This window comes from Salmo salar, chromosome ssa23 (genome assembly GCF_905237065.1).
Source record: "Salmo salar chromosome ssa23, Ssal_v3.1, whole genome shotgun sequence".
Lineage (NCBI taxonomy): Eukaryota > Metazoa > Chordata > Actinopteri > Salmoniformes > Salmonidae > Salmo > Salmo salar.
The window spans coordinates 51,057,711-51,075,037 of NC_059464.1; the positions used below are offsets into that span (position 1 = coordinate 51,057,711).

Sequence of the window (17,327 nt, forward strand, 5' to 3'; positions counted from 1 at the left end):
AACAGACTGTCTCTATCCCACCATCTAACAGACTGTCTCTATCCCACCATCTAACAGACTGTCTCTATCCCACCATCTTACCTTATAGACTGTCTCTATCCCACCATCTAACAGACTGTCTCTATCCCACCATCTAACAGACTGTCCCTATCCCACCATCTAACAGACTGTCTCTATCCCACCATCTAACAGACTGTCTCTGTCCCACCATCTAACAGACTGTCTCTATCCCACCATCTAACAGACTGTCTCTATCCCACCATCTAACAGACTGTCTCTATCCCACCATCTAACAGACTGTCTCTATCCCACCATCTAACAGACTGTCTCTATCCCACCATCTAACAGACTGTCTCTATCCCACCATCTAACAGACTGTCTCTATCCCACCATCTAACAGACTGTCTCTATCCCACCATCTAACAGACTGTCTCTATCCCACCATCTAACAGACTGTCTCTATCCCACCATCTAACAGACTGTCTCTATCCCACCATCTTACCTTATAGACTGTCTCTATCCCACCATCTAACAGACTGTCTCTATCCCACCATCTAACAGACTGTCCCTATCCCACCATCTAACAGACTGTCGCTGTCCCACCATCTAACAGACTGTCTCTATCCCACCATCTAACAGACTGTCTCTATCCCACCATCTAACAGACTGTCTCTATCCCACCATCTAACAGACTGTCCCTATCCCACCATCTAACAGACTGTCTCTATCCCACCATCTAACAGACTGTCTCTATCCCACCATCTAACAGACTGTCTCTGTCCCACCATCTAACAGACTGTCTCTGTCCCACCATCTAACAGACTGTCTCTATCCCACCATCTAACAGACTGTCTCTATCCCACCATCTAACAGACTGTCTCTATCCCACCATCTAACAGACTGTCTCTATCCCACCATCTAACAGACTGTCTCTATCCCACCATCTTACCTTACAGACTGTCTCTATCCCACCATCTAACAGACTGTCTCTATCCCACCATCTAACAGACTGTCTCTATCCCACCATCTAACAGACTGTCTCTATCCCACCATCTAACAGACTGTCTCTATCCCACCATCTAACAGACTGTCTCTATCCCACCATCTAACAGACTGTCTCTATCCCACCATCTAACAGACTGTCTCTATCCCACCATCTAACAGACTGTCCCTATCCCACCATCTAACAGACTGTCTCTATCCCACCATCTAACAGACTGTCCCTATCCCACCATCTAACAGACTGTCTCTATCCCACCATCTAACAGACTGTCTCTATCCCACCATCTAACAGACTGTCTCTATCCCACCATCTAACAGACTGTCCCTATCCCACCATCTAACAGACTGTCTCTATCCCACCATCTAACAGACTGTCTTTATCCCACCATCTAACAGACTGTCTCTATCCCACCATCTAACAGACTGTCTCTATCCCACCATCTAACAGACTGTCTCTATCCCACCATCTAACAGACTGTCTCTATCCCACCATCTAACAGACTGTCTCTATCCCACCATCTAACAGACTGTCCCTATCCCACCATCTAACAGACTGTCTCTATCCCACCATCTAACAGACTGTCTCTATCCCACCATCTAACAGACTGTCTCTGTCCCACCATCTAACAGACTGTCTCTATCCCACCATCTTACCGACAGACTGTCTCTATCCCACCATCTAACAGACTGTCTCTATCCCACCATCTAACAGACTGTCTCTATCCCACCATCTAACAGACTGTCTCTATCCCACCATCTAACAGACTGTCTCTATCCCACCATCTAACAGACTGTCTCTATCCCACCATCTAACAGACTGTCTCTATCCCACCATCTAACAGACTGTCCCTATCCCACCATCTACTAGACTGTCCCTATCCCACCATCCTAACAGACTGTCTCTATCCCACCATCTAACAGACTGTCCCTATCCCACCATCTAACAGACTGTCTCTATCCCACCATCTAACAGACTGTCTCTATCCCACCATCTAACAGACTGTCTCTATCCCACCATCTAACAGACTGTCTCTATCCCACCATCTAACAGACTGTCTCTATCCCACCATCTAACAGACTGTCTCTATCCCACCATCTAACAGACTGTCTCTATCCCACCATCTAACAGACTGTCTCTATCCCACCATCTAACAGACTGTCTCTATCCCACCATCTAACAGACTGTCTCTATCCCACCATCTAACAGACTGTCTCTATCCCACCATCTAACAGACTGTCCCTATCCCACCATCTACCAGACTGTCCCTATCCCACCATCTAACAGACTGTCTCTATCCAACCATCTAACAGACTGTCCCTATCCCACCATCTAACAGACTGTCTCTATCCCCAACAGACTGTCTCTATCCCACCATCTAACAGACTGTCCCTATCCCACCATCTACTAGACTGTCCCTATCCCACTCGCTAACAGACTGTCTCTATCCCACCATCTAACAGACTGTCTCTATCCCACCATCTAACAGACTGTCTCTATCCCACCATCTAACAGACTGTCTCTATCCCACCATCTAACAGACTGTCTTTATCCCACCATCTAACAGACTGTCTCTATCCCACCATCTAACAGACTGTCTCTATCCCACCATCTAACAGACTGTCTCTATCCCACCATCTAACAGACTGTCTCTATCCCACCATCTAACAGACTGTCTCTATCCCACCATCTTACCTAGACTGTCTCTATCCCACCATCTAACAGACTGTCTCTATCCCACCATCTAACAGACTGTCCCTATCCCACCATCTAACAGACTGTCTCTATCCCACCATCTAACAGACTGTCTCTATCCCACCATCTAACAGACTGTCTCTATCCCACCATCTAACAGACTGTCTCTATCCCACCATCTAACAGACTGTCTCTATCCCACCATCTAACAGACTGTCTCTATCCCACCATCTTACCTTACAGACTGTCTCTATCCCACCATCTAACAGACTGTCTCTATCCCACCATCTAACAGACTGTCTCTATCCCACCATCTAACAGACTGTCTCTATCCCACCATCTAACAGACTGTCTCTATCCCACCATCTAACAGACTGTCTCTATCCCACCATCTAACAGACTGTCTCTATCCCACCATCTAACAGACTGTCTCTATCCCACCATCTAACAGACTGTCTCTATCCCACCATCTAACAGACTGTCTCTATCCCACCATCTAACAGACTGTCTCTATCCCACCATCTAACAGACTGTCTCTATCCCACCATCTAACAGACTGTCTCTATCCCACCATCTAACAGACTGTCTCTATCCCACCATCTTACCTTACAGACTGTCTCTATCCCACCATCTAACAGACTGTCTCTATCCCACCATCTAACAGACTGTCTCTATCCCACCATCTTACCTTACAGACTGTCTCTATCCCACCATCTAACAGACTGTCTCTATCCCACCATCTAACAGACTGTCTCTATCCCACCATCTTACCTTACAGACTGTCTCTATCCCACCATCTAACAGACTGTCTCTATCCCACCATCTAACAGACTGTCTCTATCCCACCATCTAACAGACTGTCTCTATCCCACCATCTAACAGACTGTCTCTATCCCACCATCTAACAGACTGTCTCTATCCCACCATCTAACAGACTGTCTCTATCCCACCATCTAACAGACTGTCTCTATCCCACCATCTAACAGACTGTCTCTATCCCACCATCTAACAGACTGTCTCTATCCCACCATCTAACAGACTGTCTCTATCCCACCATCTAACAGACTGTCTCTATCCCACCATCTAACAGACTGTCCCTATCCCACCATCTAACAGACTGTCTCTATCCCCACAGACTGTCTCTATCCCACCATCTAACAGACTGTCCCTATCCCACCATCTACTAGACTGTCCCTATCCCACTCGCTAACAGACTGTCTCTATCCCACCATCTAACAGACTGTCTCTATCCCACCATTTAACAGACTGTCTCTATCCCACCATCTAACAGACTGTCTCTATCCCACCATCTAACAGACTGTCTTTATCCCACCATCTAACAGACTGTCTCTATCCCACCATCTAACAGACTGTCTCTATCCCACCATCTAACAGACTGTCTCTATCCCACCATCTAACAGACTGTCTCTATCCCACGATCTTACCTTATAGACTGTCTCTATCCCACCATCTAACAGACTGTCTCTATCCCACCATCTAACAGACTGTCCCTATCCCACCATCTAACAGACTGTCTCTATCCCACCATCTAACAGACTGTCTCTATCCCACCATCTAACAGACTGTCTCTATCCCACCATCTAACAGACTGTCTCTATCCCACCATCTAACAGACTGTCTCTATCCCACCATCTAACAGACTGTCTCTATCCCACCATCTTACCTTACAGACTGTCTCTATCCCACCATCTAACAGACTGTCTCTATCCCACCATCTAACAGACTGTCTCTATCCCACCATCTAACAGACTGTCTCTATCCCACCATCTAACAGACTGTCTCTATCCCACCATCTACCAGACTGTCTCTATCCCACCATCTAACAGACTGTCTCTATCCCACCATCTACCAGACTGTCTCTATCCCACCATCTAACAGACTGTCTCTATCCCACCATCTAACAGACTGTCTCTATCCCACCATCTAACAGACTGTCTCTATCCCACCATCTAACAGACTGTCTCTATCCCACCATCTAACAGACTGTCTCTATCCCACCATCTTACCTTACAGACTGTCTCTATCCCACCATCTAACAGACTGTCTCTATCCCACCATCTAACAGACTGTCTCTATCCCACCATCTTACCTTACAGACTGTCTCTATCCCACCATCTAACAGACTGTCTCTATCCCACCATCTAACAGACTGTCTCTATCCCACCATCTTACCTTACAGACTGTCTCTATCCCACCATCTAACAGACTGTCTCTATCCCACCATCTAACAGACTGTCTCTATCCCACCATCTACCAGACTGTCTCTATCCCACCATCTAACAGACTGTCTCTATCCCACCATCTAACAGACTGTCCCTATCCCACCATCTAACAGACTGTCTCTATCCCACCATCTAACAGACTGTCTCTATCCCACCATCTAACAGACTGTCTCTATCCCACCATCTAACAGACTGTCTCTGTCCCACCATCTAACAGACTGTCTCTATCCCACCATCTAACAGACTGTCTCTATCCCACCATCTAACAGACTGTCTCTATCCCACCATCTAACAGACTGTCTCTATCCCACCATCTAACAGACTGTCTCTATCCCACCATCTAACAGACTGTCCCTATCCCACCATCTAACAGACTGTCTCTATCCCACCATCTTACCTTACAGACTTGTGCCACTCTAGAGATCCAGTGATCAGCTTCAGGGCTGCTGTCAGAGTTCTTCTCCCTGAAGAAGACATATATCTTCTCGTTGTCTGGCTCCTCCTTACGTCTCACCCAGCAGGCGGAGATGAACGTGGGCTCTGGAAGGACAGGAAATATCAATCAATTAACCCATTCCTCTATAAAAACGCTCCAGTTATCATTTATAGCGTTCCACTACCTATCTAACGATTACGCAATCGATTCTGCCCAACAAAACCTGTAGGCATCTCATCACAGTATTCTCTGAAGAAAGATAACAGAACACATGGGAGTATCAACAGAACACATGGGAGTATCAACAGAACACATGGGAGTATCAACAGAACACATGGGAGAATCAACAGAACACATGGGAGTATCAACAGAACACATGGGAGTATCAACAGAACACATGGGAGTATCAACAGAACACATGGGAGTATCAACAGAACACATGGGAGTATAAACAGAACACATGGGAGTATCAGTGTATCAACAGAACACATGGGAGTATCAGTGTATCAACAGAACACATGGGAGTATCAGTGTATCAACGGAACACATGGGAGTATCAGTGTATCAACAGAACACATGGGAGTATCAACAGAACACATGGGAGTATCAACAGAACACATGGGAGTATAAACAGAACACATGGGAGTATCAGTGTAACAACAGAACACATGGGAGTATCAACAGAACACATGGGAGTATCAACAGAACACATGGGAGTATCAGTGTAACAACAGAACACATGGGAGTATCAACAGAACACATGGGAGTATCAACAGAACACATGGGAGTATCAAAGGTGTATCAACAGAACACATGGGAGTATCAGTGTATCAACGGAACACATGGGAGTATCAACAGAACACATGGGAGTATCAACAGAACACATGGGAGTATCAGTGTATCAACAGAACACATGGGAGTATCAGCAGAACACATGGGAGTATCAACAGAACACATGGGAGTATCAGTGTATCAACAGAACACATGGGAGTAACAACAGAACACATGGGAGTATCAACAGAACACATGGGAGTATCAGCAGAACACATGGGAGTATCAACAGAACACATGGGAGTATCAACAGAACACATGGGAGTATCAACAGAACACATGGGAGTATCAGTGTATCAACAGAACACATGGGAGTATCAGTGTATCAACACAAAGTACTACCACAGAAGAACCCTGAGAGAGTTCCATTCAAACTACAGTGACCCCCCCCCATCTTCCATGATTAACAGCCACAGAGCCAAGTCTGCCACCTTAAATCCTGACGTAGCTAGTAAGCCTTGGCTGGGCAGCTATGCTGACACGCCCGAAGAGGAGACGGTAAGATAAGGACTTCACTAATGAAGCTGTACTGTGATCGCTGATGCCAGACTGAGAATGAGATAGCGTCCCCTACACAGCGCACTACTTTTGACCAGGGACCATTGGGCTCTAGTCTAAAAAAAAAGTTAACCATGTTGAGAATAAGGTGCCATTTGCTCGGCTATGAAAAAGACAACTGACATTTACTCCTGAGGTGCTGACCTGTTCACCGGACGTGCTACCTCAACTCTCTAGAGACAGCAGGAGCGGTAGAGAAACTCTCAATGATCGGCTATGAAAAGCCAACTGAGATTTACTCCTGAGGTGCTGACCTGTTGCACCCTCGACAACCACTGTGATTATTATTATCTGACCCTGCTGGTCATTTATGAACATTTGAACATCTTGGCCATGTTCTGTTATAATCTCCACCCGGCACAGCCAGAAGAGGACTGGCCACCCCTCAGAGCCTGGTTCCTCTCTACCCAGTACAGCCAGAAGAGGACTGGTCACCCCTCATAGCCTGGTTCCTCTGGTCTACCCAGTACAGCCAGTAGAGGACTGGTCACCCCTCATAGCCTGGTTCCTCTCTACCCAGTACAGCCAGTAGAGGACTGGTCACCCCTCATAGCCTGGTTCCTCTGGTCTACCCAGTACAGCCAGTAGAGGACTGGCCACCCCTCAGAGCCTGGTTCCTCTCTACCCAGTACAGCCAGTAGAGGACTGGTCACCCCTCATAGCCTGGTTCCTCTCTACCCAGTACAGCCAGAAGAGGACTGGCCACCCCTCATAGCCTGGTTCCTCTGGTCTACCCAGTACAGCCAGTAGAGGACTGGTCACCCCTCATAGCCTGGTTCCTCTCTACCCAGTACAGCCAGAAGAGGACTGGCCACCCCTCATAGCCTGGTTCCTCTCTACCCAGTACAGCCAGAAGAGGACTGGTCACCCCTCATAGCCTGGTTCCTCTGGTCTACCCAGTACAGCCAGTAGAGGACTGGCCACCCCTCATAGCCTGGTTCCTCTCTACCCAGTGCAGCCAGTAGAGGACTGGCCACCCCTCATAGCCTGGTTCCTCTGGTCTACCCAGTACAGCCAGTAGAGGACTGGTCACCCCTCATAGCCTGGTTCCTCTGTCTACCCAGTACAGCCAGTAGAGGACTGGTCACCCTCATAGCCTGGTTCCTCGTCTAGCCAGTACAGCCAGAAGAGGACTGGCCACCCCTCAGAGCCTGGTTCCTCTGGTCTACCCAGTACAGCCAGTAGAGGACTGGTCACCCTCATAGCCTGGTTCCTCTGGTCTACCCAGTACAGCCAGTAGAGGACTGGTCACCCCTCATAGCCTGGTTCCTCTCTACCCAGTACAGCCAGAAGAGGACTGGTCACCCCTCATAGCCTGGTTCCTCTGGTCTACCCAGTACAGCCAGAAGAGGACTGGTCACCCCTCATAGCCTGGTTCCTCTGGTCTACCCAGTACAGCCAGAAGAGGACTGGTCACCCCTCAGAGCCTGGTTCCTCTCTACCCAGTACAGCCAGTAGAGGACTGGCCACCCCTCATAGCCTGGTTCCTCTGGTCTACCCAGTACAGCCAGTAGAGGACTGGTCACCCCTCATAGCCTGGTTCCTCTGGTCTACCCAGTACAGCCAGTAGAGGACTGGTCACCCCTCATAGCCTGGTTCCTCGTCTACCCAGTACAGCCAGTAGAGGACTGGTCACCCCTCATAGCCTGGTTCCTCTCTACCCAGTACAGCCAGAAGAGGACTGGTCACCCCTCATAGCCTGGTTCCTCTCTAGCCAGTACAGCCAGAAGAGGACTGGCCACCCCTCAGAGCCTGGTTCCTCTCTACCCAGTACAGCCAGTAGAGGACTGGTCACCCCTCATAGCCTGGTTCCTCTGGTCTACCCAGTACAGCCAGTAGAGGACTGGTCACCCCTCATAGCCTGGTTCCTCTCTAGGCCACCTAATCATCCCCAGCTTCCAATTAGCTCATTCATCCCCCCCTCCTCTCCCCTGTAACTATTCCCCAGGTCGTTGCTGTAAATGAGAACGTGTTCTCAGTCAACTTACCTGGTAAAATAATGATAAAAAATAAAAAAAATATAAATGATCTCTCTTTACATACCGGTCACCCACTTGTCATACATCCAAACGTTGGTTCTGCTGCCAGCTTTCCTTCTGAACTGCAGTGAGCTCCCATCGCTGTATAAAGGGGCAGCAGAGTACAGGTCTCCCTCTAAAACAGATTCACGTTATAAACAAGGAAGCAAAGATATTTAATAAAATATACATTTTATAAGGTATTACTACTGAATTTGATTAGGTGGTTATATAGTATGATCTCATGTCACACACACAGACACACACAGACACACACAGACACAGACAGACACACACAGAGACACACACAGAGACATACAGAGACACACAGACACACACAGAGACACACAGAGACACACAGAGACACACAGACACACACAGACACACACAGAGACACACAGACACACACACAGACACACACAGACACACACAGAGACACACACACAGAGAGACACACAGACACACACACAGACACACACAGACACACACAGAGACACACACACAGAGACACACACACAGACACACACAGACACACACAGAGACACACACACAGAGACACACACACAGACACACACAGACACACACAGAGACACACACAGAGACACAACACAGACACACACAGACACACACAGAGACACACACAGAGACACACACAGAGACACACACAGACACACACAGAGACACACACAGACACACACACAGACACACACACAGCAACACACACACACACACACACACACACACACAGACACACACAGAGAGACACACAGACACACACACAGACACACACACAGACACACACAGACACACACAGACACACACAGAGACACACACAGACACACACAGACACACACAGAGACACACACACAGAGACACACACAGACACACACAGAGACACACAGACATTCAATAATTCATTGCATTTTAGTGAAAACGTACGTATTCTACGCCAAGGGCTCTGATTGGGTAGTTATACACCACATGACCAAAAGTATGTGGACACCTGTTCGTCGAACATCTCATCTCATTCCAATTCAAAATCATGGTCATTAATATGGAGTTGGTCCCCCCTTTGCTGCTATAACAGCCTCCACTCTTCTGGGAAGGCTTTCCACTAGATGTTGGAACATTGCTGCTATAACAGCCTCCACTCTTCTGGGAAGGCTTTCCACTAGATGTTGGATCATTGCTGCTATAACAGCCTCCACTCTTCTGGGAAGGCTTTCCACTAGATGTTGGAACATTGCTGCGGGGGACTTGCTTCCATTTAGCCACAAGACCATTAGTGAGGTCGGGGCACTGATGTTGGGCGGTTAGGCCCTGGCTCGCAGTCAGCTTTCCAATTAATCCCAAAGGTGTTCGATGGGGTTGAGGTCAGGGCTCTGTACAGGCCAATGAAGTTCATCTACACTGATCTCGACAAACTATTTCTGTATGGACCTTGCTTTGTGCTCGGGGGCATTGTCTTGCTGAAACAGGAAAGGGCCTTCCCTAAACTGTTGCCACAAAGTTGGAAGTATAGAATCGTCTAGAATGTCATTGTATGCTGTAGATTTCCCTTCACCGGAACTAAGGGGCCCGAACCATGAAAAACAGCCCCAGACCATTATTCCTCCTCCACCAAACTTTACAGTTGGCACTACGCATTGGGGCAGGTAGTGCTCTCCCGGCATCCGCCAAACCCAGATTCATCCGTCGGACTACCAGATGGTGAAGTGTGATTCATCACTCCAGAGAAGGTGTTTCCACTGCTCCAGTGTCCAATGGCGGCGAGCTTTACACCACTCCAGCTGACGCTTGGCATTGCCAATGGTGATCTTATGCTTGTGTGCAGCTGCTCGGCCACGGAAACCCGTTTCACAAAGCTCCCGACGAGCAGTTCTTGTGCTGACGTTTCTTCCAGAGGCAGTTTGGAACTCGCTAGTGAGTGATGCAACCGAGGACAGATGATTTTCACACGCTTCAGCACTCGGCGGTCCCGTTCTGTGAGCTTGTGTGGCCTACCACTTCTCGGCTGAGCCGTTGTTGCTCCTAGACGTTTCCACTTCACAATAACAGCACTAACAGTTGACCCGGGGGGGCAGCTCCAGCAGGGCAGAAATATGACGAAATGACTTGTTGGAAAAGTGGCATCCTATGACGGTGCCACGTTGAAAGTCACTGAGCTCTTCAGTACAGGCTATTCTACTGCCAATGTTTGTCTATGGAGATTGCATGGCTGTGTGCTTGATTTTATAAACCTGTCAGCAACGGGTGTGGCTGAAATAGCCGAATCCACTAATTTGAAGGGGTGTCCACATACTTTTGTATATATAGTGTATCTCTGCCACTGAACCACTGAATGTTAAGTTTGTATTCTAGTGAAGACAACAGCTATGTGTTCCACATACCTACAGTGAGGGAGAGTGCATTCTGGGAGTAAACGTAAGGAGAGAGTCCAGTGCCTTCGTAACTTTCGACTATCTCAAGTGTGTGATTGGGCATCTGAGAATACTGTGGCATAAACACAGGAAAACACTCATCAAAGACAGGAAACAAAGATCACAATGGGCAACTTACAAATAGCACCCTATTCCCTATGTGGTACACCGCCGCCACATGCCGCTTTTGGTTAGAGCGTTGGGGCCAGTAACCGAAAGGTTGCTGGATCGAATCCCCGAGTCTGACAAGGTCAAAATCTGTCGTTCTGCCCCCTGAACAAGACAGTTAACCCCACTGTTCCTCGGTAGGCCGTCATTATAAATAAGAATGTGTTCTTCACTGACTTGCCTCGTTAAATAAAGGTTACATTTAAAATGTTTTTTTTTTTAAATGTTTTAAAATAATTTTAACCAGGGCCCATAGGGAATAGGGGGCAATTTGGGACACATCCCATGAAAACATATGTGATAGAAGACATCAAATCAAACTTTGTCACATGCGCCGAATACAGCAAGTGTAGACTTTACCGTGAAAAGCTGAATACAACGTGAAATGCTTACTTACAAGGCCTTATTAACCAACAGTGCAGTTCAAGAAGAGTTAAGAAAGTATTTACCAAGTAGGCTAAAGGTAAAACAAATTATCATAAACGACATAGCAATCAATCATCGCAAACGCTGGGTGGACGACCTATGAACTATAGTGAGAAAGCCCTGCTGGGTGGACGACCTATGAACTATAGTGAGAAAGCCCTGCTGGGTGGACGACCTATGAACTATAGTGAGAAAGCCCTGCTTGGTGGACGACCTATGAACTATAGCGAGAAAGCCCTGCTTGGAGGACGACCTATGAACTATAGTGAGAAAGCCCTGCTTGGAGGACGACCTATGAACTATAGTGAGAAAGCCCTGCTTGGTGGACGACCTATGAACTATATTGAAGAAAGCCCTGCTGGGTGGACGACCTATGAACTATAGTGAGAAAGCCCTGCTTGGTGGACGACCTATGAACTATAGCGAGAAAGCCCTGCTTGGAGGACGACCTATGAACTATAGTGAGAAAGCCCTGCTTGGAGGACGACCTATGAACTATAGTGAGAAAGCCCTGCTGGGTGGACGACCTATGAACTATAGTGAGAAAGCCCTGCTTGGAGGACGACCTATGAACTATAGTGAGAAAGCCCTGCTTGGAGGACGACCTATGAACTATAGCGAGAAAGCCCTGCTTGGAGGACGACCTATGAACTATAGTGAGAAAGCCCTGCTTGGAGGACGACCTATGAACTATAGTGAGAAAGCCCTGCTGGGTGGGACGGCTTTGCCACTTTCCTTAACACTCTCGGCTGTCAGCACATACTGTATATGTCTCCATATATAGTTCAATCCCCGTCTCCAACCTTCCTCCTACTCAGTTTCTACTGTCTAATGTGAAATAAAGAAATCCTCACCAGCTTCCAGCACTGGGGCTCGTTCCCGTTGGTCCCACAGACAAACAGACTGTCCTGAAACTTCTGGATAACAGTGATGACATTCTTACACGGACCCTGGGAAAGGGTTAGAATCAGAGCGTTAGAATCAGAACGTTAGAATCAGAGCGTTAGAATCAGAACGTTAGAATCAGAAAGTTAGAATCAGAGCGTTAGAATCAGAGCGTTAGAATCAGAACGTTAGAATCAGAGCGATAGAATCAGAACGTTAGAATCAGAACGTTAGAATCAGAACGTTAGAATCAGAACGTTAGAATCAGAGCGTTAGAATCAGAAAGTTAGAATCAGAACGTTAGAATCAGAACGTTAGAATCAGAACGTTAGAATCAGAGTGTTAGAATCAGAACGTTAGAATCAGAACGTTAGAATCAGAGCGTTAGAATCAGAAAGTTAGAATCAGAGCGTTAGAATCAGAACGTTAGAATCAGAACGTTAGAATCAGAGCGTTAGAATCAGAGCGTTAGAATCAGAACGTTAGAATCAGAACGTTAGAATCAGAACGTTAGAATCAGAGCGTTAGAATCAGAGCGTTAGAATCAGAACGTTAGAATCAGAACGTTAGAATCAGAAAGTTAGAATCAGAACGTTAGAATCAGAACGTTAGAATCAGAGCGTTAGAATCAGAGCGTTAGAATCAGAACGTTAGAATCAGAACGTTAGAATCAGAGCATTAGAATCAGAAAGTTAGAATCAGAACGTTAGAATCAGAACGTTAGAATCAGAACGTTAGAATCAGAGCATTAGAATCAGAAAGTTAGAATCAGAGCGTTAGAATCAGAACGTTAGAATCAGAACGTTAGAATCAGAACGTTAGAATCAGAGCGTTAGAATCAGAACGTTAGAATCAGAACGTTAGAATCAGAACGTTAGAATCAGAACGTTAGAATCAGAGCATTAGAATCAGAAAGTTAGAATCAGAACGTTAGAATCAGAGCGTTAGAATCAGAACGTTAGAATCAGAACGTTAGAATCAGAGCGTTAGAATCAGAAAGTTAGAATCAGAACGTTAGAATCAGAACGTTAGAATCAGAACGTTAGAATCAGAACGTTAGAATCAGAACCAATTGTTTATAAAAGCGTGTGTTGTGTATCGTGTCAAACATTAAACCAAAAAAAGTTTTTAACGACAGTATATCGCTACAACAACAACAACTCAACTAAAACAGCTGCTGAAGGTCAACATCGTTAACAACACCAGTGAGAAAGGCACAAGGAGCACCAGGCGGAAAGTCGACTCTCTCACTGCATGAGTTCAACCTGATCAACAACTAAACAGTAAGTGGGACTCTAAGCTTTGAGAAACAGCTGAACAGTGAAGTTGGCAGGCTGTAAGTGACCCTAGAAAAACCATCTGTCTAAACAGAGACAGAAAGAAAGAAAAGCAAAAGAAATCCAAGATAACTTAGACTTGGGATATAGCGCACCGAGCATCGAGGATAGACAATATGGAAGCCACAACGACCAGCGCAAACCCAAACCCATCCGCTAAATACGACCCTGAAGTGTCCATCAGAACCATCTTTGTAAAGGGTTCTAAAATGACACCCAGAGGGGTTCTACCTGGAACCAATGAGGGTTCTTTCAAAGGGTTCTCCTATGAGGACAGGCGAAGAACCCTTTGAGGTTCTAAGAGTGTAGATGGCATAATGGGACAGTGATCCTGTTACGTCCTCATGAAGTCTCTACACGGGGACATGATTCTCTTTCTTTCCTTAGCCACCTATTGGCTCAAATGGCTACTTTGACCTGAGGTTGCTGCTATTCACCTCTGTGGAGAATTAAAGAACTCAGTCCTATTTCTGGTTTGGAAGACCGTATTAATAACGCTGATAAATGTTCCACCCAGGTCCAATTTAGACATTGTGTTAAACGAGCATGGCGAAACATTCCTGGGAGTCCTAAAGGATTCTAAATGCTGTATTCTAGAATACCTGACCACTCTGTGTTGAGTCTGACGTTTCAGGGTTCAATCTCGTCAGGATGTCTGGAATGATATGCCCTGAAGGCCAGTCTAAGGAATGCATCAAACAGTCAGAAACCTCGCTGATCACTGTAATGCTCTAATGGAGCAGATTGATCAACCTGAAATCCACCAGAACTGTCACATCCTGACCATAGTAAGAGGTTATTTTCTATGGTAGAGTAGGTCAGGGCGTGACAGGGGGAGGGGGGGTTATTCTATGTGTTCTATTTCTATGTTCTTAGGTCGTGCTGCTGCTCCAGTTTCAGCTGTTCTGCCTGCGGCTATGGAACCCTGACCTGTTCACCGGACGTGCTTGTTGCACCCTCGACAACTACTATGATTATTATTATTTGACCATGCTGGTCATTTATGAACATTTTAACATCTTGACCATGTTCTGTTATAATATCCACCCTGCACAGCCAGAAGAGGACTGGCCACCCCACATAGCCTGGTTCCTCTCTAGGATTCTTCCTAGGTTTTTGGCCTTTCTAGGGAGTTTTTCCTAGGGAGTTTTTCCTAGCCACCGTGCTTCTTTCACATGCATTGCTTGCTGTTTGGGGTTTTAGGCTGGGTTTCTGTACAGCACTTTGAGATATCAGCTGATGTACGAAGGGCTATATAAATACATTTGATTTGATTTAGGTTCTAGTTTTTGTATTTCTATGTTGGTTTGTTTGGGATGATCTCCGATTAGAGGCAGCTGGTCCTCGTTGTCTCTAATTGGAGATCATACTTAAGTAGGGGTTCTTCTTCCTGGGTTTTGTGGGTGATTTATTTTTGAGTAGTGTTTGTTTCTCCTCTGCGTCACGGTTTGTGGTTTTGTCTTTCAGTGTATTTATGTATCGCATCCGTTTCACAGTCTAAATAAATATGTGGAACTACACACACGATGCACTTTGGTCCGCTCCTTTACATTTAAGTCATTTAGCAGACGCTCTTATCCAGAGCGACTTACAAATTGGTGGATTCACCTTATGATATCCAGTGGAACAACCACTTTACAATAGTGCATCTAAATCTTTTAAGGGGGGGGGGGGGTTAGAAGGATTACTTTATCCTATCCCAGGTATTCCTTAAAGAGGTGGGGTTTCAGGTGTCTCCGGAAGGTGGTGATTGACTCCGCTGTCCTGGCGTCGTGAGGGAGCTTGTTCCACCATTGGGGTGCCAGAGCAGCGAACAGTTTTGACTGGGCTGAGCGGGAACTGTGCTTCCTCAGAGGTAGGGGGGCCAGCAGGCCAGAGGTGGATGAACGCAGTGCCCTCGTTTGGGTGTAGGGCCTGATAAGAGCCTGAAGGTACGGAGGTGGCGCTCTCCTTCCTACAACCGTGACAAGAACACTCTAGATGGGATTGACCTCTGGTATGACAGTGTTATATAATATGTTATATGTGTTATATAATATGTTATATGTGTTATATAATATGTTATATGTGTTATGGGGAAACCTGTAAATACATCCAGAACAAACCCTTCTGGACTAATGGAACTACATGCATTATGGTCTCAGATGAGTGAACTATAGAGGGATTAGTCTCCTAACATCCGAGTGAACTATAGAGGGATTAGTCTCCTAACATCCCAGTGAACTATAGAGGGATTAGTCTCCTAACATCCCAGTGAACTAGAGGGATTAGTCTCCTAATATCCCAGTGAACTATAGAGGGATTAGTCTCCTAATATCCCAGTGAACTATAGAGGGATTAGTCTCCTGATATCCCAGTGAACTATAGAGGGATTAGTCTCCTGATATCCCAGTGAACTATAGAGAGATTAGTCTCCTAATATCCCAGTGAACTATAGAGGGATTAGTCTCCTAATATCCCGTGAACTATAGGGATTAGTCTCCTAACATCCCAGTGAACTATAGAGGGGGATTAGTCACCTAACATCCCAGTGAACTATAGAGGGATTAGTCTCCTAACATCCCAGTGAACTATAGAGGGATTAGTCTCCTAATATCCCAGTGAACTATAGAGGGATTAGTCTCCTAACATCCCAGTGAACTATAGAGGGGGATTAGTCACCTAACATCCCAGTGAACTATAGAGGGATTAGTCTCCTAATATCCCAGTGAACTAGAGGGATTAGTCTCCTAATATCCCAGTGAACTATAGAGGGATTAGTCTCCTAACATCCCAGTGAACTATAGAGGGGGATTAGTCACCTAACATCCCAGTGAACTATAGAGGGATTAGTCTCCTAATATCCCAGTGAACTATAGAGGGATTAGTCTCCTAATATCCCAGTGAACTAGAGGGATTAGTCTCCTAACATCCCAGTGAACTATAGAGGGATTAGTCTCCTAACATCCCAGTGAACTATAGAGGGATTAGTCTCCTGATATCCCAGTGAACTATAGAGGGATTAGTCTCCTGATATCCCAGTGAACTATAGAGGGGGATTAGTCTCCTAATATCCCAGTGAACTATAGAGGGATTAGTCTCCTGATATCCCAGTGAACTATAGAGGGATTAGTCTCCTGATATCCCAGTGAACTATAGAGAGGGATTAGTCTCCTGATATCCCAGTGAACTAGAGGGATTAGTCTCCTAATATCCCAGTGAACTATAGAGGGATTAGTCTCCTAATATCCCAGTGAACTATAGAGGGATTAGTCTCCTAACATCCCAGTGAACTATAGAGGGATTAGTCTCCTGATATCCCAGTGAACTA

The 17,327-nt window shown here is 46.2% G+C and overlaps 1 protein-coding gene across 1 annotated transcript in view; it reads right to left on the reverse strand.

Moving 5' to 3' along the window:
* Nucleotides 1-17,327, reverse strand: part of sema7a (semaphorin 7A (JohnMiltonHagen blood group)) — a 121,158-nt gene that overhangs the window by 78,694 nt on the left and 25,137 nt on the right. The window contains exons 4-7 of the mRNA XM_045706116.1: nt 12,650-12,745; nt 11,172-11,274; nt 8,807-8,917; nt 5,336-5,478 (exon numbers count right to left, since the gene is read on the reverse strand). Coding sequence (XP_045562072.1) covers nt 5,336-5,478; nt 8,807-8,917; nt 11,172-11,274; nt 12,650-12,745 — 453 coding nt within the window. The remainder of the gene's footprint in view (nt 1-5,335; nt 5,479-8,806; nt 8,918-11,171; nt 11,275-12,649; nt 12,746-17,327) is intronic.